General features: G+C 42.7%; 1 protein-coding gene across 1 annotated transcript; it reads right to left on the bottom strand.

Annotated features, from left to right (window-relative positions):
* Positions 1 to 545: 545 nt before the first annotated feature.
* On the bottom strand, positions 546 to 27,229 carry ASB13 (ankyrin repeat and SOCS box containing 13; the record flags this gene model as incomplete). The annotated part of the gene is made up of 6 exons (XM_006772626.2): positions 546 to 2,428; positions 4,060 to 4,251; positions 15,920 to 16,054; positions 19,604 to 19,754; positions 20,961 to 21,148; positions 27,148 to 27,229. Coding segments are annotated over 6 exons (876 nt in total), but the record flags the coding sequence as incomplete, so codon positions are not given.

Raw genomic sequence — 27,229 nt, 5'->3', positions numbered from 1 at the left:
AGATTATTTCTAAATTTGCCACTCTGAAATAATGTGTTGAATATTCTCAGCAACCAAAAATCGTTATCTAGGAGTGTCTCTCATGAGTGAGCTGATTTATTCTGATTGATTATCTCCCTTTTAGTAGATTTTATACCTGTTTGGAAAATGAAATAGAAACAAAAACATCTTCCTTTAAAAATGCTGGAATGGGGCCATTCCTAATAGAAGAGGCCAAATAATCAGATACTTATTTCTCAAAAACCATCTTAACCTTGAGTATATGAGTACTATGCTTCATTTCTGATCGATTTTGGTTTCCATTTTTATATTGAGCTCCAAGTTTTAGAAAGTAGAACTTTGGAACTTCCGGCTCACAGTCCCTTTCTAACAGAAGAAAAGGCTGGTTGTGCTGTTCTTGTTATTCCAAAAGCCCTGGTTTAGGGCCTGTGTACACACTGGCTCTGGCCCAGCCTGTTCAGATGCAATATTCTTGAGAGGTGGGGACCTATTTGCTTATCTAGTGTTTCTGCTCCCAACAAGAAAAGAGCGTATGACCACAAGGATGGACTCTACTCAACACCTTTTATTGAGCAGCAAGCGTGGGGCTGCGATTCTGTACTCCGTGCACCCACTTATGGAAATGTTACCAGCTTATTGCTAGAAGCAAGTTTCTGTTACAAAGATGAAAAGGCAGAACCCAATGCTTTTTGTCACCATTGTTATCAGTACATACAGAAACACTGATTTACCCAGAACTTGTATTTAAGCCTGTAACCAAATCGGAGTGGCTCTTGCTCTCAGCACAGAATGATGTAACCATGGCTGGAACAGTGAGATGGAAAATAACTGTACAACAAACATGAAACTTACCGTCAGATCTGGGGCCCCACCAGAGTAACCCTGTGCAGACACTTCCTGTTGTGTAGCACACTTGGCATTACCTTGGACGACAGTTCAGGCTCACTCTATTCTACACTCTCTGGAAGAATGTGGTAACGTCCACATTTCTGGGGTGTTCACAAGTGGCACCTTCTCTGTTTCCCCAGAAACCAAATATACCTCAACTTAACCATGCAGAATCACTTAGTTTCATTCCCTGGTTTTCTGTTTGCTTTTATTACAATACAGAATCTTAGGCAGACAACTGCAGTCTGAATATTCTTACTAGTTCACCATATGACTTATAATCTAGAACTACTTGTTTTTATTACTATATAGGAACAGATTTCAAAACTCTATTTTCCCCAGCTTATGATAATGAGTCTGATTCCTATCCAGGTCAAAGCACCGAGAAAATGCCATAAGCATAATAGACGTTCCACAGATATCTACAGAATGCACCGATCAATGGTTGATAATACCCACTGGGTGCTGGCAACCTCTTCTACCAATCTCAGAACTTCAAGGAATTAACAAAATTTAGGGAAGAATTCATTTGGCAACCATAAAATGATTAAAAATAATCTCCAAAGCATTTCCTAACAATCTTTCACATTGGAAATGACTGCTCATGGTGATGTGCTAACACCCCTTCACATTACCTATGTACATACCTACATATCTTCTGAAAGTTTATTTATCCCTCACATAAACGTTTTAAGTTGAGACCTAAAACTGAAGAAAAATTTCCTGTGAAACACTGTGCTGGTTGTGGGGAATGAAGACCCTGAGCTTCCCCCATAAAACCCGTACAAAGTCCCTGAGTAATGGGTACACCTGGGTGGAGGTGGGCCTTGGAAAGTGCCCACGCTTGGCTCCAGAAAAAAAGCGTTCAAGTGGCATGATGTCACTAATGCATCCATCCCAGGCCACGTGGTCAGGACCTCACCTCTCACAGGTCCACCCCCTGTGGCTCAGGCTGTCCCTTTGAGCCCCCCAGGGCTGCGTAGTGCTGAATGAATTAGAGATGGCACCGCACCCCTGAACCTCCCAGACATGTGGAAATCAACAGCAGTAGCCTGGGCCCCAGCCCTGCTTGGCCCTCCCCTGTGCTCCCAGAACAGTCTTTCCTGAGTGTCCTTCTGAGGAAGGTCAGTGTAAAGAGGACAGCTGGACGCTGGGAACGCCAGAGTTAGAGCCAAGTTCCAGAAGAGCCAGCACAGGGCCACGGCCCCAGCAGAAGCTGAGGCAGCTCCTTCCCAATGCCTTGGAAATATTCTCCAGGAGTCCACGGAGAAGATGAAACACAACAGTCAATGGGGATTCGGGGAACGTTGTTCTATCTATAGGAACTGAGGGCCTCAGACAAACAACACCGGGCTGGGCAAGGCCAGCAGCCAGGGTGCCACCAGCCTGCTCCTGCCTCCCGTGCCTGCAGCTCAGTTGTAGGAAAGGTAATTGATGAGCCGGGGAGGGATGTTCAGCTTGGCGATTTTCTCCAGCCCTCGGACACCAGTGGCCTTCCTCAAGCTCACCCTGCAGAGCTGTGACAGGGTTAGCGGTGTCTCTGTAAAAAGGGAACATGAAGCACATGAGGTTAGCTTAACATAGTTGAACATAGATTAACATCCTTCAACCTAAAAAAATATCAAGAACTGGCCTAGCCAGTGTGACTCAGTGGTTGAACGTCAACCCATGAGCCAGGTCATGGTTCAATTCCTGGTCAGGCTACATACCCAGTAGGAGGTGTGCAAGAGGCCGATCAATGATTCTCTCTCATCATTGATGTTTCTATCTCTCTCTCCCTCTCCCTTCCTCTCTGAAATCAATAGAAATACATTTTTTAAAAATATCAAGAACTGGAAACACCTCCCTTCCCTAAAAATAGGACATGCCTTATAAGCATTCTCTTGAAAGCTATCAGGAAGGACAGCCAGGGCCCAAGGACACAAGAGCAGGAAATGGAATTTCAGTGATGTCCAGAGGGATTTCATTTGAAGGGGGGTTGGGGGGTGTATGTTTTGCTTTGTGTGCATGTGTGTGTGTGTGTGACTTTTGCCCCATAATGTTATAACCCTAGCACAGGGATTTGTCAGCAATGCACCAATCTACAGCTAGTAGGCTTGTTTGTCAAACTTCCAGACAAATGAGTTAGTCTAGGCCAGTGGTTCTCAACCTGTGGGTCGCGAGCCCTTTGGCAGTTGAACGACCCTTTCACAGGGGCCGCCTAAGACCATCCTGCATATCAGATATTTACATTATGATTCATAACAGCAGCAAAATTACAGTTATGAAGTAGCAACAAAAATAATTTTATGGTTGGGGTCACAACATGGGGAAATGTATTTAAAGGGTCAGAAGGTTGAGAACCACTGGTCTAGGCTGCCAGCTCCTGCTGCTCCAGGCCACTGAGGGCTATAGGGCACAAACAGATCTCAGGAGAACTGATGCACATCTCAGCTCCAGCAGAGTACACAATGTATATCCTAGTGCAGAGGGTCAGGACCTCAGGACCACAGACAAGCCTGGAGCTGGGGCTCACAGTGCGAGCAAGCTAGGGCCAGCGATGGAAGATACCTAAAGGTCCCTGGCAGATGAATCACAGGGACATTTGCAAAACAGAGCCTGGCCTTGAGGACCTGCCTTTTAGAATGATCTGTGTTTGACAAAAATATAAATTAACCAAAGAGTTTTCTCAATTTATGAAAATTTTTAAAATACAATAGTCTTTGAAAGGAAAAATAAAAAAAAATCACTGATGAAATTCATTTTCCTGTGTTACTTTGTTCCCCAAATTATTTGTAAAAGAAACATTATCTTCCAGGAAATGGTTAGCTGACAGCAGGGATGGAATGTGCCTCTAAGTTCATAATGGATTTGAGTTAGAAGGGCTGGCAAATATTTGAATAAATCATTTTTTTTCAACTGATAGGTGTTTGAAGCCTCTTATGACTCTAATTCTATGTAAACTCATTAAAAAAATTATTTACAAAGAAGACATCTTGTCCTTAGCCAGATGGTTTCCTGAACAGTGAGGGTTGGATCTATATTCTCAGCCTCATATGGATTTAGTCTGAGATTAATTATTTACTCATAAATGACCTAATATATTGTCAGAGCAGAGCTTGGTGCATAAGTGTCATGTGCTATTCTACTATGCATTGCATCATTCAAACAACAAGGAGAGCCTGGCCTCACTTTCATAGTGCTCAAAGCACTTGGCAGGGGCACTGCTACTCCACGTGTAGTCAGAGGGCTTCTTTCCCCGGTTGTCCCGTGCATAGATGTTGCCTCCAAACTCAATCAGCATCTCAATGAGGTCCACGTTCTTCACCTTGGCTGCATGATGAAGGGCTGTCTCGTGAAGCTTTGCTGCATTCACATTGGCTCCTGCAGGTAAAACAGAAACAAGTATCACCAAGGAGAGAACTTGGAGCCGAGATAAACATCAACTTTGACTTTTTCATCCAGCACAATCTACAGAAACAATCTCCATTAAGGAAACAAAATCAAGACAGACTCTGCTGCAACCTTTACAAAATCTTTTTCAAAAAACCAAAAGCAGAGATTATTTTTTTTCTTATGACATAAAAAGCTAAAGAAAGGTATCCTATATAATAAAAGCCTAATATGCTAAGAGTTTGGTTGTTGGTTCAGCCAATCAAAGTGTAATATGCTAATGATATGCTAAGGCTGCCCAACTGCTTCACTATGATGTGCACTGACCACCAGGGGGCAGACACTCTGACCGGTAGGTTAGCTTGCTGCTGGGGTCCGGCCAATTGGGACTGAGCGAGATGGGCTAACATGTCCTGGAGCACTCCTGCAGTCCCACCCCAGCTGGCCAACCTCCCACATCCCTCCCCAGCACTGATTGTGCATCAGTGGGGTCCCTCAGCCTGGCCTGCACCCTCTTGCAATCCAGGACCCCTTGAGGGATGTCGGAGAGCCAGTTTCAACCTGATCCTGCAGGCCAGGCCGAGGGACCCCACTGGTGCATGAATTCATGCACTGAGCCTCTAGTCAATAATAATGTAACTCAAAATAGAACAAAAATGAAGAAAAATTAAACAAAACTTCCCTGTGAGTTATGAAGCAGTGCTAATGCCCTATGCAGTCTGTCCCCATAGGTCCTGACTAGAAGCTCAGGTTTAACTACTCAAGCTCTCCTGCCTGTCCTTGCACATGCATTCACACACACACACACATGCACACACACTACAGACACAGAGGCTCTAACAATGTGTGTTGCATGAATGAATGAATGTTCCTTAAATAGAAATATTATTTTACAAAAGGGAAGCTCAAAGGGAAAATAGGTGATGTTCCCCAAACGCTCTGGAGTTCAAATGAAATCGGGAACAAGATAGGGATGTCTGTTTTTACCACTCTTATTCAACACTAGAGGCCCGGTGCACTAAATTTGTGTGTGTGTGGGGGGGGGTGCCTCAGCCCAGCCTGCACCCTCTCCAATCCAGGACCTCTTGAGGGATGTCCGACTGCCGGTTTAGGCCCAATTCTGGGTATCGGACCTAAACCAGCAGCCGGACATCCCTCTCATAATCCGGGACTGCTGGCTCCTAACTGCTCACCTGCCTTCCTGCCTGATCACCCCTAACTGCTTCTGCCTGCTGGCCTGATCTTCCCTAACTGGTAACCCCTTGCTGCCACGCAACCTGCTGTTAGGTCGTTACTGTTACTGTGATGGCATCTCAGACAATTTTCATATTCTTCTATTATTAGTATAGGTAGTACTGGAAGTCCTAGTCACAGTGATCAGATAAGAAAAGATAAAAGGCATCCAAATTGGAAAGGAAGAAATAAAACTATCATTATTTGCAGATGGCCTGATATTGTATATAAATAACCCTAAAGGTTTTATAAAAAAGAAAATCTACTAGAACTGATAAATGAATCCAGTAAAGTAGTAGGATACAACATAAATATCCAGAAGTCAGTTGTATTTTTATACACCAAAAATGAACTATCAGAAAGGGAAACTAAAAAATCCTATTCATAATTGCTTCAAAAAGAATAAAATACCTAGGAATAAATCTAACCAAGGAGGTAAAAGACCTGTGCTTGGAAAATTATATGACACTGAAGAAAGGAACTGAAGAAGATACAAATAAGTTGAAGCATATACATTGTCCATAGAGAGGAAGAACTAGCATTATTAAAATGTCCATATTTCCCGAAGCAATCCACAGATTCAATGCAATTCCCATCAAGATACCAAAACCAGAAAAACTGTTTCAAAAATTTGTATGGAACCACCAAAGACTCCGAATAGCAACAGTGATCTTGAGAAAGAAAAACAAAGGTAAAGAAATCACACTACCTAATATCAAACTACACTACATGGCCTTGGTAGTCAAAACAGCATGTTAGCAGTGTAAAAATAGACATATAAGTTAATGGAACAGAATAGAGAGCCCAGAAATAAACCCAAGCCTTTATGGTCAATTAATATTTGACAGAGGAGGCAAGAACATACAATGGGGTAAAGGTAGTCTATTCAACAAATAGTTTTGGGAAAATTGGAAAGATACATGCAAAAAAAAGTGAAATTAGGCCATCTTCTTACACCATACACAAGAATAAATTCAAAATGGATTAAAGATTTAAATGTTATACTCGAAACCATAAAAATCCTGGAAGAAAACATAGGCAGTAAAATCTCAGACATTTCTTGTAGCAATATTTTTTATATATTTTCTCAGGCAAGGGAAACAAAAGAAAAAATAAACAGGACTACATCAAACTAAAAATTTTTGCACAGCAAAATAAGCCATCAACAAAATGAAAAGACAACCCACTGAATGGGAGAACATATTCATTAATGAGATATCTTATAAGGGGTTAATATCCAAATTTTATAAATAACTTGTACAACTCAACAAAAAAACAAACAGTCAAATTAAAATATGGGCAAAGGACCTAAATAGACACTTGTCCAAAGAGGACATACAGATGTCCAATAGACATATGAAAAGATGTTCAATGTCACTAATCATCAGAGAAATGCAAATTAAAACCACAATGAGATATCACCTCACACTTGTCAGAATGGCTATCAATAAGTCAACAAACAATAGGTGTTGGTGAGGATGTGGAGAAAAGGAACCCTCGTGCACTTATGGTAGGAATGCAAGTTGGTGCAGCCACTGTGAGAAGCAGTATGGAGTTATCTCAAAAAATTAAAAATGGAACTGCCTTATGACCCAGTGATTCCACGTCTGGGAATATATCTGAAGAAACCCAAAACACTAATTCAAAAGACTATATGTACCCCTATGTTCATTGCAGTGTTATTTACAAATAGCCAAAATCTGGGAACAGCCCAGTGCCCATCAGTAGATGAGAGGATAAAAAGCTGTGGTACATTTTCACAATGGAATACTACTCAGCTGTAAAAAAGAAAGAAATTTTGGAGGTTATTATCTAAGTGAAACAAACCAGTCATAAAAAGACAAATACCATATGATCTTATTTATCTGTAGAACCTAATTAACTAAATAAACTGATGAACTGAATAGAAACAGAGGCATGGATACATGGAACAGGCTGACAGCTGTCAGAGAGGAAGGGGAAGGGCATGACTGGTGAAAGCAGGTGAAGGGATTAGCCAAAGAGCATACATGCATAATCCATAGACACTGACAACAGTGTGGTGATGGCCAGAGGGAAGGGGGTGGCAGTGGCTGGGTGGAGGTAGGCAAAGGAGAGGGAACTAGGGACACCTGTAATAGTGTCAATAATAAAAATAAAGTAAAAAAAAAAGAAAGAAAGAAGGAAATCTTACCTTTTGTGACTGCACAGATGAACCTGGAGAGTATTATATGGAATCTAATGAACAAAATAAACTAACAAACAAAATAGAAACAGACTCATAGATACAGGAAACAGACTGACAGTTATCAGAGGGGAAGGTCATTGTGGGGCTGGGTGAAAAAGGTGAAGGGATTTAAAAAAAAAATTTTTAAATAACCCCTCACAGCCACAGAAAATGGTATGGTAATTACCAGAGAGTAGGGGGGCGGGGTGAGAGGGTAAAATAAATGGTGATGGAAGGAGACTTGACGTGAGGTGGTGAGCACACAGTACAATATGCAGATGCTGTATTATAGAATTACACACTGGAAACCTATATAATTGTATTAACCAATGTCACTGCAATAGATTCAATTTTTTTAGAAAGAAAAAGTGCCAAGTTCTTCACAGTTTGCTCCTAAGTGGATCAGGAGGTTATAGAGAAAGGGGACAAAGAAAAAGGTTTTTGTTTGTTTTTGTTTTTTGCATTTATGGGGTCAGACCTTCCAATTACAGTAGACATGCAATATTATATTACTTTAGGTGTACAGCATAGTGGTTAGACATTTATATAACTTACTAGGTGATACCCCCCCCCATAAGTTTAATACCCATCTGGCACCATACATAATCGTTACAATATTATTGACTGTATTCCCTATGCTGTATTTTATATCCCCATGACTATTTTTATAATTGGCAATTTGTACTTCTTAATCCCTTCATCTTTTCACCCACTCCCCCAACACCTCTTCCATCTGACAATCACCAATTTGTTCTCTGTGTCTATGAATTTGTTTCTGTTTTGTTTGCTTGTTTGTTTTTTAGATTCCACATGTAAGTGAAATCATATAGTATTTGTCTTTCTCTGCCTGACTTATTTCACTTAGCATAATGTCCTTGAGGTCCACCCATGTTGTTGCAAATGGAAAGATTTCCTTCTTTTTAGGGCTGTATAATATATATCACATTTTCTTTATCCATCCATTCGTTGATGGACATTTAGGTTGTTCCCATATCTTGACTATGTGACCATGGGGGTAGGGGCATACATTTTCTGAGTTAGTGTTCTTGTTTTCTTTGGATAAATATAAAAAAGTGGGATTGTTGGGTCATAAGGCAGCTCTACTTTTAGTTTTTTGAGGAGCCTCCATACTGTTTTCCATAGTGTCTGCACCAATTTATAATCCTACCATCAGTGCATGAAGGTTCCTTGGAGAAAAGTATTTTAAAGAAGTCAAACAAATAGCTCAGAATCAGTGAAGTTTTCCCTCCAATAACAGATTCAAATGATAACCATAAAATGTCATTAAAGTGGGGTTTTTATAAATCAGGTCATGTGACCATGTAAGGATGAATTTAGAAGGCCAAAATAGGAAGATTTCAGAGCGTATAAGGCTATTAAATTTTCTAGTCCCACTGCTCAAAAATATTTGAAAAATTCTTCTTTCTGATTTCTGACTTAAAATAGTTTCAAGCCCCTAGTAGTAAAACATACAAACTTGTTCATGACAGTGTTCACTGTATGATCCTAGAATACAGCAAGCACTCCATCATGATAACACAAGTGAAGAGAAATTGTCTCCATTTCCCACAGCCAAACTCAGAAGCCAGGTCAGGAAAAACAATCCCTCAATTAGAAAGAAAGCTAAATTCCCTAATTACTTAATTTGGCAGATGTGTATTACAAAAATAATATTTAAAAGCAATACATTAAATAAAAGAAACATTTTCCCTGCAATCTGACCACTACATCAGGGGTATTATTCCAATACTTGTATATGTGGGGGAAAAAAATGTATAGTGTTGCAATCATAATGCAAATATGAATTTGAATGCTAAACACAAACTTGTAATGAAAAATAAATTGTAAAGTCTACCAAATCTAAAATTCAAGTAGCTTTCTCTCAGGTCATTAATTCTTGCAATATTCTTCTTTTTTTTTCCAGGTTTTCAAAATAACATTTATTTTTAAACAGTTACCATGTGCATATATTAGAAAACTGAAAACACAAGAGGCAAAGAACAAAGTCATCCATAACTACAAGCAGTTTACAGATATTCTTGCCAATAGGGAATGAAAAAAATTGTATCTACTTAGTGACAGAGAAAGGGGCACAGGAGAAGTAAAGCTATTCTCACAATCAAGGAGAAAACTATGGCTAGAAATAGCTCTAAAAACCACACTTCCCCTTCTATCCCATGTGATTTCTCAATATACAAGGCCTCAGCAGGGTCTCTTTCCAAGAGGTGGCCATCCCAAGGTACAAAACAGGATCTCTTAAAAATGTATTCTTGGCATTATTTGATTGGATATAAAGAAGGGACTGTGACTAAGAGGGAAGCTGGCATACTCCGCAGCAGCTGGAAACAGCAGATCAGAGGTACACAGGGCAACATGAGTGGGTCTTGAAAACATGCCCGAGTGAAAAAAAAAAAAAACAGGAAATATAACACAATACCATTTATGTCAATTAAAAATACATGCCTCACTCAATAATGTGTATCGTACAAAAGATATATAGATAGAATACATTAAAATGGTGGGATGGGGGACCAGAGGAAAGAAGCAAGGGAGAAGCATCAGAGATGGACGGGGTAAGGGGAGAGTGACTTTGTGGGGCCTACTGATCATCATGAACTGAGGGGGCGGTGGGGAGAGAGAGCGTGCTAATGCCATCTGGGCATTAAAAAGTCTCAACTTCATGCTTCAGAGAAATGGGTCAAAGTCTTCTCATTATCAAAATCCTGATTGCAAAGCAAAATGGGATTGCAGTGGGCTGAGTAAAACCTTAGCCAGCAAAGACAAGGAGCTGTCACCAGCTTAGCACACCGAGAACCTGACAGTTTCTGGGCAGAGCAGGCACACATAGCTCAGTGCTATGCTGACTGAAACATTACCTGAGAAACATGTGACAAGTCCTATGCTGGGAAGGTACAAGAAAACTCTGCTCAATTAGCTCCTCTCAGTACCTCCTGCAGAGTAAAATATTTACTGCCAGTTGTCAGATTAAAAATTACACACAGTAATAACTGGACTTTCCCCTTCCCCAGCAAAAAATCATCTGCAGCTCAGCAACATGGCTTCACTTCCCACAAATGATTAACAGCCTCCTATACACCCCTGAGGCACATATGCCACAACCGCCCCCCCCCACACACACACACACAGCTTAGCTCCTCAAGTTGGGCCAAACCCTTTCATACAGCCAGTGCAAAAGTGCCCAAATGCTTATGTTTCTAGAGGCATGGTCAGAAAATCATTTCATTTTCCAAGGGGTCTGTGACCAGCCTCCCAGAAAGTTAAGAATCACTACCTTGAAAAGAATACATATGCTGTCCTCTTCTCTCTACTTTTTTGTATGTGTGAGATTTCCCATCTATCCTATCTAATAATAGAGAAACATGGTAATTAGCCGTAACTTTGCTACCCTTCCCATTGGCTAATCAGCAAGATATGCAAATTAACTGCCAACCAAGATGGCAGCGGCAGCCAGGCAGCTGAAGCGAACAGGAGGCTTGCTTGCTCCAGTGAAGGAGGAAGCCAAGGCTCCCCACCTGCCGCTGCCGGCCTCTGAGCTTGCACTCTAAGCAACTATGTTGCAATTATAGAAGTTAAACAATCCCCAGAAACCTGCTTTCAGTCATCAGAGCTGGAGCGAACAGGACCACAATAGTGTTACAATTATAGAACCCAAACAAACCCAGATACCTGCTTTCAGCAGCTGAGGTCTCAGAGCTGGAGCCGAGCCTCAGAGCTAAAGCCGGCTCTCAGTTCCAGTGACAGCCATAAAAAGTAAATAAAGCCCAGAATTAAAAAAAAGAAAAAGAAAAAAAGGAGAGGTTGGGAGCTTCAGTCACCCACCAGCCTGAAAACGGCCTTCAGCCCCTCACCCAGACGGGCCAGGCATCCCAGGGGGGATGCCCACTCTGAAGGGGGTGTGACCAGCTACAAACAGCCATCATCCTCTCATCCAGGCTGGCCAGGCACCCAAGCGGGCCCCCTCCCCTGATCCGGGACCCCCTTCAGGGCAAACCAGCCAGCCCCCACCCCTGCACCAGGCCTCTAGTCTAGATATAAAAGGCTAATATGCTAAGTGTCCCTCTGACCATCCAACCAAATTCTATGATGCACACTGACTACCAGGGGGCAGATGCTCGATGCAGGAGCTGCCGTGATGCACACTGGCCATTTACAGAGAAACAGCACCAGGGACTTGGCGCCAACAAAGCAACACTTGTCTTCCCCCAAGTGGGACACAGGCCCCACCACCACCCTGGAGCAACACCCCCACCAAATCACAGCCAACACTGCCAAGACCCTATGGCACAAAATGCAGCCCACAGACCAGACCAGACCAGCAACGGTGTCTGTGGGCACCGGGTAATGACATCACGTAGCACATCCGGCTTCCTGTCCCTAGCAACTAGCCACCTTGGTGTTTCTTCAGCCCAGGAACACAACTTGCTTTATAGCCAGGTGCAAACATTTTACACTTTAACCAAATGTCTGTGAGGCATTTTTGCATGACTCATCTCATTTGATCCTCACAGGAGTCCTGGAGTAGGTAGATAGGAGACTTGGTAGAATCCTATTTTCTTTCATTAGCCAGAAAATGGAGATATAGAAAGTTTAGAAACTTGACCCAACTGAAAAAAAGTAAGAAATGGTGGACCTTGAAAATGACTTCAGGTTTTCTCACTGCGCAGAATATAGTCAAATACTGCTATAGTTAAATATTTCACCCTTTGTTCTCCCTGCATGATCTACAATAATAATCTGCATCATGTTGATATTTACTGCTGTGTTGCTGACAATTACCTGAAAGAGAAGTTGGGGTGCTTCACTGGGCTGGAAAAAATTTAGCTAAATCAAAAAGTAGGTCTAATTAAGCAAGTTTATCTATATATAAAGCTCTCACTGTGCCAATTGCATGCATGTGTTTTGTCCATCGTGAATTTGATTGACACTTCTATTATAGAGAAAAGGCAAATAGCGATATTAAAATATTTCTTCTAATTAATTTCCCTTTAATGTGCATGAATTCGTGCACCAGGCCTCTGGTAGTTAAATACTAGTTTTGTTAAATAAGTAAAAGACTGCATGTGGTCTAAGAAGGATGTACAGGAGAGCATCTGAGATGAAAATAGCAAGGACTGAGTCTAGAGCTGACAGCACAGTGGCAGTCAACAACTGCAAGCTGTCCCAGGAGAATTCTGTTCATCCCTCACTCAAGCTCCCAGGTGTGTGGAAACTCCCTTTAAAAATTACCAAGTCCCCTGCTTCAGGCCATTATGGTCCCCTTTCTACTTTTTTCCAACCCCACCCCACTGAACTGCCACCCTGCAGTATGGGGTGCAGTCCTGGGGTGGGAGTGAGCAGAATGACCTAACCTCCAGCTCCCTGTGGGCCCTGATTGGGCTCATCCCTGCTCCCACCTAGACCCAAGTCAATTGGAATTTGCAGAGTCAAGCCAAAGGAACTGGAAAAGGTTTGGACCCTGGACTCAATTCACGTTGATGGAACATAAGGGGAGGTGTGCAGGAGACATCTGGGAGAGTTTTCACTCCTCTGAGAAAGCTATCAGAAGCCTCATGAAGTGAAGCATTCAGATTTCAGTCCAATTCTTCTGTATCCATCCTATCCCACTGGGGACACCAGAAGTATGGTCAAGTGAACACTGAGGAAAGCAGAATCATAAAAATCAAAGAAAATTGATGACATGCTTGAAACCCTGAGTCAAACTGACCCTGAAACTGTCTCTAGTTCTGATCCTTTCAGTTATCCGAACCAAGAAATAAAGCCCCTCATCCAGGTGGAGCTGGTCTCCTATTAGTTATGAAGGAGAAATCACTTCTCTAAAGTCCTAACTATTGCAGAGAGGATGTTGGAATTAGAACTACTAATTTGATCCTTTCTTCTATAGCCACTACTTCAAATAGGTTTTAAATCCCTTGCTCTCTTTCTTCTCCTTCTGATACAAAAGGGACTAAAAACATGAATGAAGGTATACTGAGCACATATATACCAGGCACTCCTTTCATTATCAAAATCCTGATTGCAAAGCAAAATGGGATTGCAGAGGGTTGGTGCACCATCAAACCTTTATTTTAAAAGCTGAGGATAGTTGCACTGTAAAATCTTTAAAATCTCAACAGTAATGATACATAGATACCCCTAGACTGATAGAAGTGGGATCCAACCATCTGATCGGTGGCTTGGCTGGAAGACTTATGACTGTTTCTAATCTAAATATGTTATCATTGTATAAACAATAAAAACTGCCACCATGACCAGCCTTACACAATATTTTTCACTGAAAAGACTTAAAAGTGACAACTTAAAGTTAATAAGACTCACTGGTTATGCAGTTTGGACCCTCTGACCTTTCCTCCCTAGAGATAGCATCTATGCCTCAATTGTATTTTAGCTCCAGGCCCAGAAGCAGCAAAATCAGATAAGCAACCACACAGCTGACCTCAGGATCAGCTGCATTGGATAATGATTCCCTGCCCTGGTGCCAATCAATCAATCAATCAGTGGAGACCCTGAAAGGACACACCTGGAAAGCTGCTGAATATTTTATTCAGATCTTCCCCTGGGACCTTCCCTAAAATCTCCACCTTTCAAACCCTTAGGACAGAGGACCCAACACATTCTCCCTCCTGGGAGCATGCCTGTGCTTTTCCCTTCACTTTCTCCTTCCCTTTCTCCCCAAGCACATTACCACTGCCTTCCTCATTCCCAAGTTCCTAGGGCAGTGGTTGGCAAACTCATTAGTCAACAGAGCCAGATATCAACAGTACAACGACTGAAATTTCTTTTGAGAGCCAAATTTTTTAAACTTAAACTATACAGGTAGGTACATCGTTATTAACTTAATTAGGGTACTCCTAAGCTGGACTTTGCTAAAAACGTCCTCAATCTGACGTTCGCTGAAGTCGACCCCTTCCAACTCTCCCATCCACAGTCGTCTTGTATACTTGTTTAGTCTATCTCCTTTCAGAAAAGCAACTTCTGCTCATGGGCCACGAAGTTTCAATCACACTGTATGTGCACGCCCACACGTGGTATTTTGTGGAAGAGCCACACTCAAGGGGCCAAAGAGCCGCATGTGGCTCGAGAGCCGCAGTTTGCTGACCACTGTCCTAGGGCCATTCCTTTGCCTCTATAACTTGTTTGCTCAGTCCACTTCTTCTACAAACTACTTCTTCTACCTCTGTGATTTTATAAACTAGAGGCCCAGTCCACAAAATTCATGCATAGGTAGGGTCCCTAGGCCTGGCTGGTGATTATGGCTGATCAGGGCCTTCCAGCTGCCGGCTGGGGCCTCCCTTCCTCAGCTGCCGGCTGTCAGCCAGGGCCTTCCTTCATTCCATGCCTCCCCTTGGTGTTCAGTGCACATCATAGTGAGCGATCGAACTCCCAGTCTCCTGGTCAAACCCCCGAGGGGACAATTTGCATATTAGGTTTTATATATATAGATGTTCTCTTATATACATAAGAGTCTTGGCTCTGAATTCTTTCCTGGTCACACCTCAAGTACTTCTGAGGTTGCTGAACCCAGGTCTGGTCTAACCACTGGACCCCACTGGACTAACACCTGCTTCCCTTCCTGTCACCTACAACACAGTTTGATGTAGTTTCTTCTGTACATCCTTAGTTACAGGACTTCTGTTCATCTAATCTTCAGGGAGTTCTCAATGATGATGGGTTCCATAATTTGGTTATGATTTTGAGGTGGTCATTGGAGGAGGTGAGTACAGTGTTACCTATTGTACCATGATTACCAGAGTATCCTGAGTATTTTTAGAAGACCTGACAATAACCTGGATTCCAAAAGCTGCCAACCCCATTTTCCATTGGATCCCCATCTCTTTTTGGTTTAAATAGCAACTTGATTAGACAGGTCTTGTGGGTGGTTCCCTGTAGCCACTAAAAATAATTATTAGCATTTGTTGAGCACTACGATGCACCAGGTATTGTGGAAACAAATCATCCCAAGAAGCCCGCAAAATAGGTTTTATATTTCCTGTTTTATAAATATAGAACTGAGGCCAAACTTCTCAGCTGGCCAGTGAGAGAGCTAGTTTCAAACCTTAGCTGACTCTCATTTAGCTCTCAGTTGGCACATTGTGCACATAAACACAACAAACCTGCGTGGAACAGCTCAGGTAAAAACCAACACACCTGCTTTGAGCAGTGCAAATGCATTGAACAAAGGAGGTAGAAACACCAACGTACCTGCATTGAGCAGCACTTTGACACAGTCCAGATGCTCCCGGGCACAAGCAACGTGCAGAGGGGTCCCAAAATGGCAATCATGTGCTTCTAAATTGGCCCCAACATCAATTAGAAGCCTCACACATTCGGAACTTCCTTAAGAGAAATGGAAAATAATTAAAACTGTCAATGAATATATAGTATATACCACTGATTTTCAGCCTTTTTCATCTCATGGCACACATAAACTAATAACTAAAATTCTGGGGCACACCAAAAACTAAATTATATTTTTTGCCAATCTGCCAAAAAATAGGTATAATTTTTATCAATTTACAAAAATATATAATAGTAATTACCTAGTTTTTGCTCCAAAGTGACTTTTAAAAAGAAAAAAATCCTCACCCAAAGATATGTTTTTATTGATTTTTTTTTTAAGAGAGAGGAAGGGAGAGACAGACAGAAACACTGATGTGAGAGAGAAATATCAAGCAACTGCCTCCCATATGTGCTCTGACAAGGGATCAAACCCGCAACCTTTTTGATGTACAAGAAGATGCTCCAACCAACTGAGCCATTTGGCCAGGGCAAAGTGACTTTTTAAAAAAGCAGATGCCTACACATGTATATTAGGATTTCTGGTGCCAAGAATTAACCAATCAGACACAACCTTATTATGTAATGTGACCAATAAAATGCAACTCTATTCTATGATCTATATGTTTCCATGACAGGGCATTCACTCCAGATGACTATTGTTGTGTTGGCTGTTGTCATTTTTTTAATTTGACTATCTAAAGGAAAAGAGGCCAGTGCCCTTGACAGTCAGGTTTTAAAAATTCTTATGGCACACTGGTTGAATATCACTAATATATACATTACAAATAATAAGCATGACAGAACTGATGGCTAGAACTGGTAAGCCCCATGGTTGCAGGGGCAGAGAGGAGAATCGGGTTTACATCACAAGCTAAAAGCAGTTCATGACCCCATGTGGCCCTAGAGCAAGTGGATAGTTGTCCTTTCTCCTGAAGGCATAACAGTTCTCCAAACCTGCCTGGCTGCAGCAGACATGGAGTGCACAGCTGGCCCTGTTGCTGGGAAAACAGAAAGTTTGGGAAATACCACTTCAGAACAGCCAGAAAAAACTCTCTTCACTGCTCCCCAGTTCCTCAGTAGGAGAGAAAGTGCTCCCACTTCAGGGCTGCCTCTCAAGCTGTTGACATAAAGTTGCTGGCATCCCCAGTCCAAGCTTCCTCAGTGAGCTACCTAAACTTTCTTACCAGGGGTTCCCAGCTCACGGACACCTTTCCTGCCTCTTCCCTTGGCTCCTCTACAGGTATTTTTAACATGGGTTAGGGTCAAGGTTCATCATGTACAAGATTTCATCCTCTCACATCTCTTGATCACACCACCTGTTAGTAGCTACCAAGTTTCCACCTCTAGTCCTGAAACCTAGCCCCTCATCTACAGCTGTCTGCTGGCCATTCTTGTTTGGATGTCTTATCACTACCAGGCCCTCTCTCACCCTTCCCTAGGGGCACATCCTCCCGGCCATTCTGTCTCAGCCATTACTCCCTACTCAACCTTGAGTAGGTTATGACCCCATGCTTTTCTCTCCTTTATATCAAGCCCATTAATTCTTCTCTGTTTTCTAAATGAATTCATCCACTTGGACTCTAAGAGTTTTGCACTTTGATCACTGTGATGGCTCCCAACACATCTCTTCACTCCCAGGATATCCCTTACCACCACCACCATTTCAGTCTATTGAAGGGTAACCCAAACTATGTCTTTGGCATAATGTTTATTTTGAGCTTATGACAATTGAGAAGAAACAGATAGAAGAAAAGATCTCTGCCCTCTCCCAAATTGCCTAAAATAAGGATACATATTTGTAAAGGTTTCTCCCTCCCCTATCTACCAGGAAGGACAAAAGATAATCACCAGAGACAACTCTAGTTGGAGTTTCTAAAACTAGCTCCATCTACCATTAGTTCCTCCATTTATTTGCCTCCCCACAACCTGACATCCTAGAACAGCCATGGGCAAACTACTGCCCGCAGCCCATTTGAAATGAATAAAACTATTGAAAAAAAGACCGTACCCTTTTATGTAATGATGTTTACTTTGAATTTATATTAGTTCACACAAACACTCCATCCATGCTTTTGTTCCGGCCCTCTGGTCCAGTTTAAGAACCCATTGTGGCCCTCAAGTCAAAAGGTTTGCCCACCCCTGTCCTAGAAGCTCAAAGTCCTTTTCCTTTGTCTTGTCATTTTCCTAAAAATTTTCCTATATAATAAAACCCTAATATGCAAATTGGCCCAATGTCGGAACAACCAGTTGCTATAATGCACACTGACTACCAGGGGGCAGAAGCTCAACGCAGGAGCTGCCCCCTGGTGGTCAGTGTGCTCCCACAGGGGTAGGGCTGCTCAGCCAGAAAGCCAGGCTCACAGCTGGCAAGTGCAGCAGCAGTGGAGGGAGCCTCTCCCACCTCTGCAGCAGTGCTAAGGACCCCTCAGGGGATGTCTGGGGAGTGGGCCTAAGCCAGCAGGCAGACATCCCCCGAGTGGTCCCAGACTGTTAGAGAGCACAGGCTGGACTGAGGGACCACCCCCCCCATCATGCACGAATGTCATGCACCGGGCCTCTAGTTGTTCTATATGAGCCCAAGCTTTAACCACCCCTTTGCGTGACACCTTGCCAAGTTCTCCCATGCCTATCCACAATGCACTACTCACATTAACAAACTTCTGTTTTCTCTTGTTAATCAGTTCCCTGTCACCCAATTGGTGGGGCCCAGCCAGTAAATCTAAGATAAAGGAAAAGTTTTTCTCCTCTACACTGTATATGGATGGCCACTAAACTAACCTTTCAAAAATGCTGTTTTTCCAGTCATTCAACATCTGCTCCGAAACCTTCAAGAGCTGCCTATAGTAATCCCTAGTGCCTGAGAATGATGAAAGGGGATCTAGCTATGGGAATTGGGCGTGAGGCAGCAGAGAACAGTGTCCCTGCATGAAGACACAGATGAGGACACACCACACACCCCAATGAAATACAACAAAGATAAACACTGTACTGGTCAATCAAAATATAGGCTACAAGTTTGCAACCTTTGCTCAAGAGTGGAATCCAAAATCCTTAGTCTGTCATTTAAAAATTTTCCACCATCTGGCCTTGCCCTAAATTTCCAGTCTTATCTGTTGTTGCTTGTCTGTTGGGAGCTTCTGATTCAATGGGACTCAATGTCATTTTTCCTGTGCACAGTCTTCCTCTTATCCTCCCACCAACTGAAGTCCATCCATCCTGGGAGAGCAGTTGAAATCCCACCTGCTCCGTGAGCCTGAAGGACCAGCTTCCCCTCCTCTAAGAGTACCTGTTCTCAGAGACATTGTCTGGGTCTCATCTCCTAACTAGATCAGGTGCTCACAAGGCAACATGACAGCAAAGACAGAGAGAGACTGCAGAGTAGACCCATCTCCAGTGTTAGTGTCTGAGAGGCACTGAGCATCTGCTAAGAAATAGAATCCTATCATGGAAACAACAGCCCCTTAGTCCTGGGTGAGGACTATATCTCCAGAAGGAAAGATGAGCATTTCCTTGGTGGAACAACCAATAGCCAGATACCAGCAGCTCTCCTGGGCCAGCCAATGGCTCCCACTCCCTGTCCATGTAGCTCCCTTCCACCTGACTTACCGCTCATGCAGGCCTCGTGCAGCGGGGAGGCTGTGTACAGGGGTGGGTTGACCTTGGCCCCATAGGAGAGCAATAGCTTCACACACTCGATGCTGCCAGAGGCACAAGCATCGCAGAGGGGGGTACTACCATCGATGTTCCGAGCATCCACCTTGTGGGGAGGGAGAAACAAGTGTTACAGGATCAAGGAGGAAATGCGCTTTCTCATCTTGATGCACATTCATCTGGGCAAAGACACTTCTTAGTTTTTCTAAGAAGTTCTTGGGTTTTCTAGTATGTGCTGAGGCCCCGTGTCAGGCGGGGGAGGTGGTTAGGGATCAAAGGAACTAGGGTTGGGATCACCTACTAGCCTCCAAAGCCTGTGGCTCTTTTCTTTCTTGAGCAGAATCAACTCAGACTCACTCTTGCCACCACCTCAGCACCTAATATGCACAGAGCCAGTAAGGAGAGTTCCAGGTTCCAGCCAAAGCAGGCAGGGCATAAAAAGGGGCTTTAATTCCAGCCTCAGCTAGGGGTGCCTGAAACTGCTTAACATGCCTCCTCTAGTTGGAAAATCATAGGGCAGGAAAAAGGCAGCTCCCAACTGGCAGATTCTGCTTAGGACTTATTCAAATTCAGCTGCTATCTGGTTACATGCTGAAGCTTAATCCACTTCCTCTTGACCTGCTTTCAATGCCAAGCTTTGAGAAAGAGTAAGCAGTGCACGATCTTCACTGCAGCCTCACTCTGAACCCCAACACCATTCAGCCCAATGGTGTCCGGCCCAGCTCACCCAGCCACTATGAAACATCCAGCAATTCCGCCAGCCAGAAAGCACTGGAGGCTGAAATCAGTATGACATGAGTACTTACACCAGGGATAGCAGCAAATCAGATCAGAATCTTGTTTTTTCCCTTTTTACCAGGGAAGTGTGCCAGCATCCCCCACTTAGTCATCCTGCTCTCTGAGCCCAAACAGCAGCTCTTGAGCCAAGGCCCTGCCAGCCCTCCAGACAGCCTGTCCCCTTCCTAGTGCAGAGCAGGGCACACCCTCCACCATTTTGCTAAAACTGCCTTCTCTTCAGCCACCAGTGACCCCCTAACAGCCAAGCCCATAACCATACTTACTGGTCCGAGTGTGCAGTTGACACAGAGACTTCCTCTCCCCTCCCTGGGCTCCCACCACACCCCATTCTGGTTTCCTCCTTCCTTTCCTGCTCAGTCTTCTGCAGTGGTTTCCTTATTTCCAGTGCATTTGCAAATCACAGGATGCAAATCCCAAACCCCGTATTTTCCTCCCTCTATACATCCCTTGAACTGGTCCCATCTATGCCCACAGCCACAGCCAGGCTCCGTGGGTGTCCTAAAGGGCTGCTCACCTGGGCCCCGGCAGCCAGCAGCAGCTGCACACACTGTGCCTGACCCTGCAGACTGGCTGTGTGCAGGGGCGTGATGGAGTCCACCGTGACCTGGTTGACACAGGCGCCACTCTCGATCAGCTGCTGCAGCTCCAAGGCCTCACCACGATGGGCAGCCTCGTGCACAGGGGTGCGCTCTACCCAGAAACCTGGAAAAGAGACAGACCTGGTGCTGAGATCACACCACTTTGATCCAAATGAGATGAACACAAGTACAAGTCCAGAGACCCTGGACGAAACCCAGACACTGCACACGATCATGTAATTGGTCTTTGGAGGCATATAAGGGCCTTGTTCACCTCCTTGACCTATCTCCCATACTGCCTCATGAATCCAACTCCCCAGCCACACTCACAGCTCATTATTGACCTGGCTTCATCACACTGAGTCTCCTTGCATATATTCTTCTATGCTTGAAATACCTACCTTTGCTCCTCACCCCAATCGTCCATCCTACAATCTCTTGTTTAGACACCTACATACTTTACATGAACTCAGATGAAGTATGTTCTTCTCTGGGAAACACTTCTCCCACAATACTCACACATCTACACTCATTTTCACTGTCCCCCTTCTTGCTTGGAAGTGCCTTGAAAGTAGGGACCAGGTTTTAGTGACTCAATTTTAATGGATTCCTCAGGATTTCCCACACTCAAAACCAAGTCATCTGCAAATAGAGATAGCTTTGCTTCTTTCTTTCTAATCTGAATGCTTTTATTTCTTTTTCTTGCCTGGTTGCCCTGGCTTGAACTTCTAGCACAATATTGAACAGAAACGATGAGAGCAAATATCCAAGCTTGGTTCCTGGTCTTGGAGTGGAAGCTTTGTCTTTCACAGTTAAAGATGATGTTAGTGTGGATATGTGTAGAGAACCTTCATCAGGTCGAGGATGTTCCCTTCTATTTCTAGTGAAAGGGTGCTGGATTTTATCAAATACTTTCTCAGCATCTATTGCAATAACTATGCAGGCTTTTTTTTCTTAATTCCATCAAAATGGGGTAGTATGTTGATTTTCAAATGTGAAACCAACCATGCATTCCTGGGATAAATCCCACTTGCTCATGGTGCATAATCTTTTTTATATGATGCTAGATTTGGTTTTCTAGTATTTTGTTGAGGATTTTTGTGTCTGTGTTCATAAGCATCCTTTTTCTTGTGATCAATGTATTTGTCTGGATTTGATATAAAGGCAATACTAGGATGAGTTGAGAAATATTCTCTCCTTTTCTAATTTTTGGAAGAATTTATGAAGAATCATGTAATTGGTCTTTGGAGGCATATAAGGGCCTTGGGTCAAATTCATCTGTGAAGACATCTGGGCCTGGGCTTTCCTATGTTAAGGTTTTTAATTACTATTTCAATCTCTTCATTTATTATAGATCTATTCATATTTTCTGTTTTTAAGTCAGTTTTGGAAGTTTGTGCCTTTTTAAGAATCTCTCCACATCATCCATGTTATCTAACTTGGTGGCATACAATTTGTTATGGACTGAATTGTGTCCCCCCTCACCACCCCCAAATTCAAATGTTGAAGCCCTAACCCCTAGTACCTCAGCATTTGACTATATCTAGAGATAAGGCCTTTATAGAAGTGCTGAAGTTAAAGTGAGACGATTGGGATGGGTCCTAATCAACCTTAATAAAAAGATGAAATTAAAACACACAGAGAGTCACTAAGGATGTCCAAGAATAGAGGAAAACCTTGCAGGGGCATAGACAGAAGATGACTATCTACAAGCCAAGGAGAGAGGCCTCAAGAGAAACCAACCCTGCTAGCACCTTAATCTTGGACTTCCAGCCTCCAGAGTGTGAGAAATTAGTGTCTGTTGTTTAAGTCTCCCAATCTGTGGTTTTTACTATGGCAGCCTGTGCTGACTAATCCACTACTGTTCATAGTATTCCCTTATGATCCTCTTATTTCTGTAAGGTCCACAGTACTGGCCCTCTTTCATTTCTAATTTTGGTAATTCAAGTCTTTTCTCCTTTTTTTCTTGGTCAGTTTAGTTAGGTTTGTCAATTTTGTTGATCTTTTCAAGGAACCAACTTTTTGGTTTTGTGGATTCTCTATGTTGTTTTCTGGTCTCTATTTCATTAATTTCCTCTCTAATCTTTATTTCTTTCCTTGTGTTTGCTTTAAGTTTAGTTTTCTCTTCTTCCAATGTCTTAAGATGGAAAGTTAGGTCATTGATTTGAGATCTTTCTTTTTTAATACAGGTGTTTACTACTATAAATTTCCTCTAAGTACTGCTTGAGCTGCATCTGTTTAGTTTTGGTGTGTTGTGTTTTCATTTTCAATCATCTAAAACTACAATTATTTATTTTTGCATTCTAATCTCATAAAATACATGTTCAACTAGCATGGCACTACTCCTATCCCTCTTTTTTATGCAATAGCTTGCCTCTTCTCATCACTCCCTACCCAACACCTGCCTTCAGTTCTAGAGAATGAGGTACACAGAAAGCAGCACTCTGACCTCCCCATACCTTTAACCAGTAGTGCTCATACTTAAGCACCAGCACCTAGAAGACTAAGCCCACCCCCACAGTTTTTGAGTAAGTAGGTCTCAGTTGGAACCTGAGAACCTGAATTTCTGACAACCTCCCAGAAGATGCCAATGCAGCTGGTCTGGGGACTACACTTTGAGAACCACTGCTTTAGACAATACTTTTTCCTCTGAAAAGAACCCCTTTGCTCCGCTCTGCCTCTTTAATTCATTTCTCCCCGACCCCTCCACCCCCACCTCTACCCACTCATTTTAGATAACCTACTTGCACCTTTCTTAACTGAAATCCAATGGTTATTTTTTTTCCAGGAGGCCTTGCCCACCCTGAAGCCTCAGTCCACTTTGGGTTAGCAGCTCCCCATTTGAGCCCCTCCCCAATAAATACTATTAATCTGTAGTATTTTACACCCCCCACAATTAATTGTACCTATCTATTTTTCCCTTTAGCCAGAGATCCTATGTAACCCCATGAAATGAGGACTCAATAATAGGGGATGGGAGAAACCAAGAAAGAGCTGAAATATGGAGGAATATTTAATTTCCACAAAAATATATAAGCCAGGCTTATGGTACTTTCTACTTACCATCTCAAGAAAAGGCCCCAGCATATTTCCCAGGTAATTAACAATCACCTGCAGGCCTGTCTTGGGAAATAACGAAAAGTGGCTATGGATCACTTTAAAGAGAATCTAAGGGGAGCAATGTTCCAATGGCAGAATGAGCAATTACAACCCTAAGAAGAAGAGAGCAAGGTGAGGCCCTGGGTCTTGTAGCAGAAAGAGAGGTGCTGCTCAGGAAGGCTGGGCACTGGGGAGACCTGTGGCTAAGTGGTGGGCAGCCTGGCATGGCTCACACATGCATCCATCCAGCAGCTACCTAAAGAGATGTAGCAACTTCCACTGCAGTGTACAAAGATGAATAAGATGTGACAAGAAGCAGTTTACTGTCATGGGCAAGGGAGATGTACAAATAATTCAAAGCATGATGACCGCAACACTGGAGGAACATTTCAAGTTATAGGAAGTTAGAAGCAGGACCACCCAAGCATCCAGGGCCAGTCAGGAAAGCATCACGGAGGAGAAGGGCTGCAGTGAGTCTGTGACAAACATCACTTGTTGGCTTTGCATTCACAGCATCTGTCACAGAATATAGCTCAACAAAGATGCTTATATCCACCCGCTTGTTGAATGAAATGAAATGAATGAATGAATGGAATTACTAAAAGAAACTATAAAGTCTGGACATAAAATTTTTTTTAAAAAAATTAAGATGCAGCTGGCAGTGGGCCATGCCGTTGAAGCCAGCAAAATCCAAACACCGCTCCTTTTGTGCATCAAAAGACATTATCAGAAAAGTGTGAAGAGAACCTATAGGATAGGAGAAAATATTTTCAAATCATATATCTGAATAGGTTAATATCCAGAATATATAAAGAATGCCTGTAACTCAACAACATAAATAATCTAATTTAAAAATTGGCAAAGACTTAAATGGGTATTTCTGCAAAGATGATATACAATGGCCAACAAGTATATGAAAAGATGTTCAACATCACTAATCATCAGAGAAATGTAAATCAATACCACAATGAGATATCACCTCACATCCATTAAGATGTCCACTATTAAAACAAACAAACAAAAAGAACCAGAAAATAAATGTTGGTGAGGAATATAAGATGGTACCGCCACTATGGAAAAGAGTATTCTGGTTCCTCAGAAAATTAAAGATTTTACCATATGACCCAGGAATCCCACTTCTAGGTATATATCTAAATGAACCAAAAGCAGGATATTAAAGAGCTATCTGCACCCCTATGTTCACTGCAGAATTATTCACAATAGCCAAGAAGTGAAAGCAACCCAAGTGGCCATGGATAGATGAATGGATAAAGAAATACGGTTTATCCATACAATGGAATATTACTCAGCCTTTTTAAAAGGAGGAAAATTCTGACACATGCTACATTAATGAAACTTGAGGACATTATTCTAAGTGAAATTTAAAAAGTCACAAAAAGCCTGGCTTGTCTGGCTTGGTGGTTGAGTGTCGACCCATCAACCTCGGGTTCAATTCCTGATCAAGGCACATGCCCGAGATGTGAACTCGATCCCCAGTAAGGATTGTGCAGGAGACGGTTGATCAATGATGTTTCTCTCTCACCAATGTTTCTATCTCTCTATCCGTCTCCCTTCTTCAATAAAAACACATTAAAAAATAAAATTTTTTTAAAATCACAAAAAGCCTGGCCAGCATGGTTCAGTGGTTGAGCGTTGACCTATGAATCAGGAGGTCAGAATTCAATTCAACCAGTAGTGCTCATACTTAAGCACCAGCACCTAGAAGACTAAGCCCACCCCCACAGTTTTTGAGTAAGTAGGTCTCAGTTGGAACCTGAGAACCTGAATTTCTGACAACCTCCCAGAAGATGCCAATGCAGCTGGTCTGGGGACTACACTTTGAGAACCACTGCTTTAGACAATACTTTTTCCTCTGAAAAGAACCCCTTTGCTCCGCTCTGCCTCTTTAATTCATTTCTCCCCGACCCCTCCACCCCCACCTCTACCCACTCATTTTAGATAACCTACTTGCACCTTTCTTAACTGAAATCCAATGGTTATTTTTTTTCCAGGAGGCCTTGCCCACCCTGAAGCCTCAGTCCACTTTGGGTTAGCAGCTCCCCATTTGAGCCCCTCCCCAATAAATACTATTAATCTGTAGTATTTTACACCCCCCACAATTAATTGTACCTATCTATTTTTCCCTTTAGCCAGAGATCCTATGTAACCCCATGAAATGAGGACTCAATAATAGGGGATGGGAGAAACCAAGAAAGAGCTGAAATATGGAGGAATATTTAATTTCCACAAAAATATATAAGCCAGGCTTATGGTACTTTCTACTTACCATCTCAAGAAAAGGCCCCAGCATATTTCCCAGGTAATTAATAATCACCTGCAGGCCTGTCTTGGGAAATAACGAAAAGTGGCTATGGATCACTTTAAAGAGAATCTAAGGGGAGCAATGTTCCAATGGCAGAATGAGCAATTACAACCCTAAGAAGAAGAGAGCAAGGTGAGGCCCTGGGTCTTGTAGCAGAAAGGGAGGTGCTGCTCAGGAAGGCTGGGCACTGGGGAGACCTGGGGCTAAGTGGTGGGCAGCCTGGCATGGCTCACACATGCATCCATCCAGCAGCTACCTAAAGAGATGTAGCAACTTCCACTGCAGTGTACAAAGATGAATAAGATGTGACAAGAAGCAGTTTACTGTCATGGGCAAGGGAGATGTACAAATAATTCAAAGCATGATGACCGCAACACTGGAGGAACATTTCAAGTTATAGGAAGTTAGAAGCAGGACCACCCAAGCATCCAGGGCCAGTCAGGAAAGCATCACGGAGGAGAAGGGCTGCAGTGAGTCTGTGACAAACATCACTTGTTGGCTTTGCATTCACAGCATCTGTCACAGAATATAGCTCAACAAAGATGCTTATATCCACCCGCTTGTTGAATGAAATGAAATGAATGAATGAATGAATGAATGAAATTACTAAAAGAAACTATAAAGTCTGGACATAAAATTTTTTTAAAAAAAATTTGAATTTTCTTTCTTTATGATCAGTCTATAGAGGAAATGCAACTTACTGGTAACCAGCAGCAGTGATGGAGGGCAGAGATCAGAAGCAGGAGGTGCGATAACAAAGCAGAGAAAAGAAACTTGTGCACA

This window comes from Myotis davidii, unplaced genomic scaffold (genome assembly GCF_000327345.1).
Source record: "Myotis davidii unplaced genomic scaffold, ASM32734v1 scaffold544, whole genome shotgun sequence".
Classification (NCBI taxonomy): Eukaryota; Metazoa; Chordata; class Mammalia; order Chiroptera; family Vespertilionidae; genus Myotis; species Myotis davidii.
Note: the sequence above shows the minus strand (reverse complement) of the source record. Positions and strands in the feature narration are given on the sequence as shown.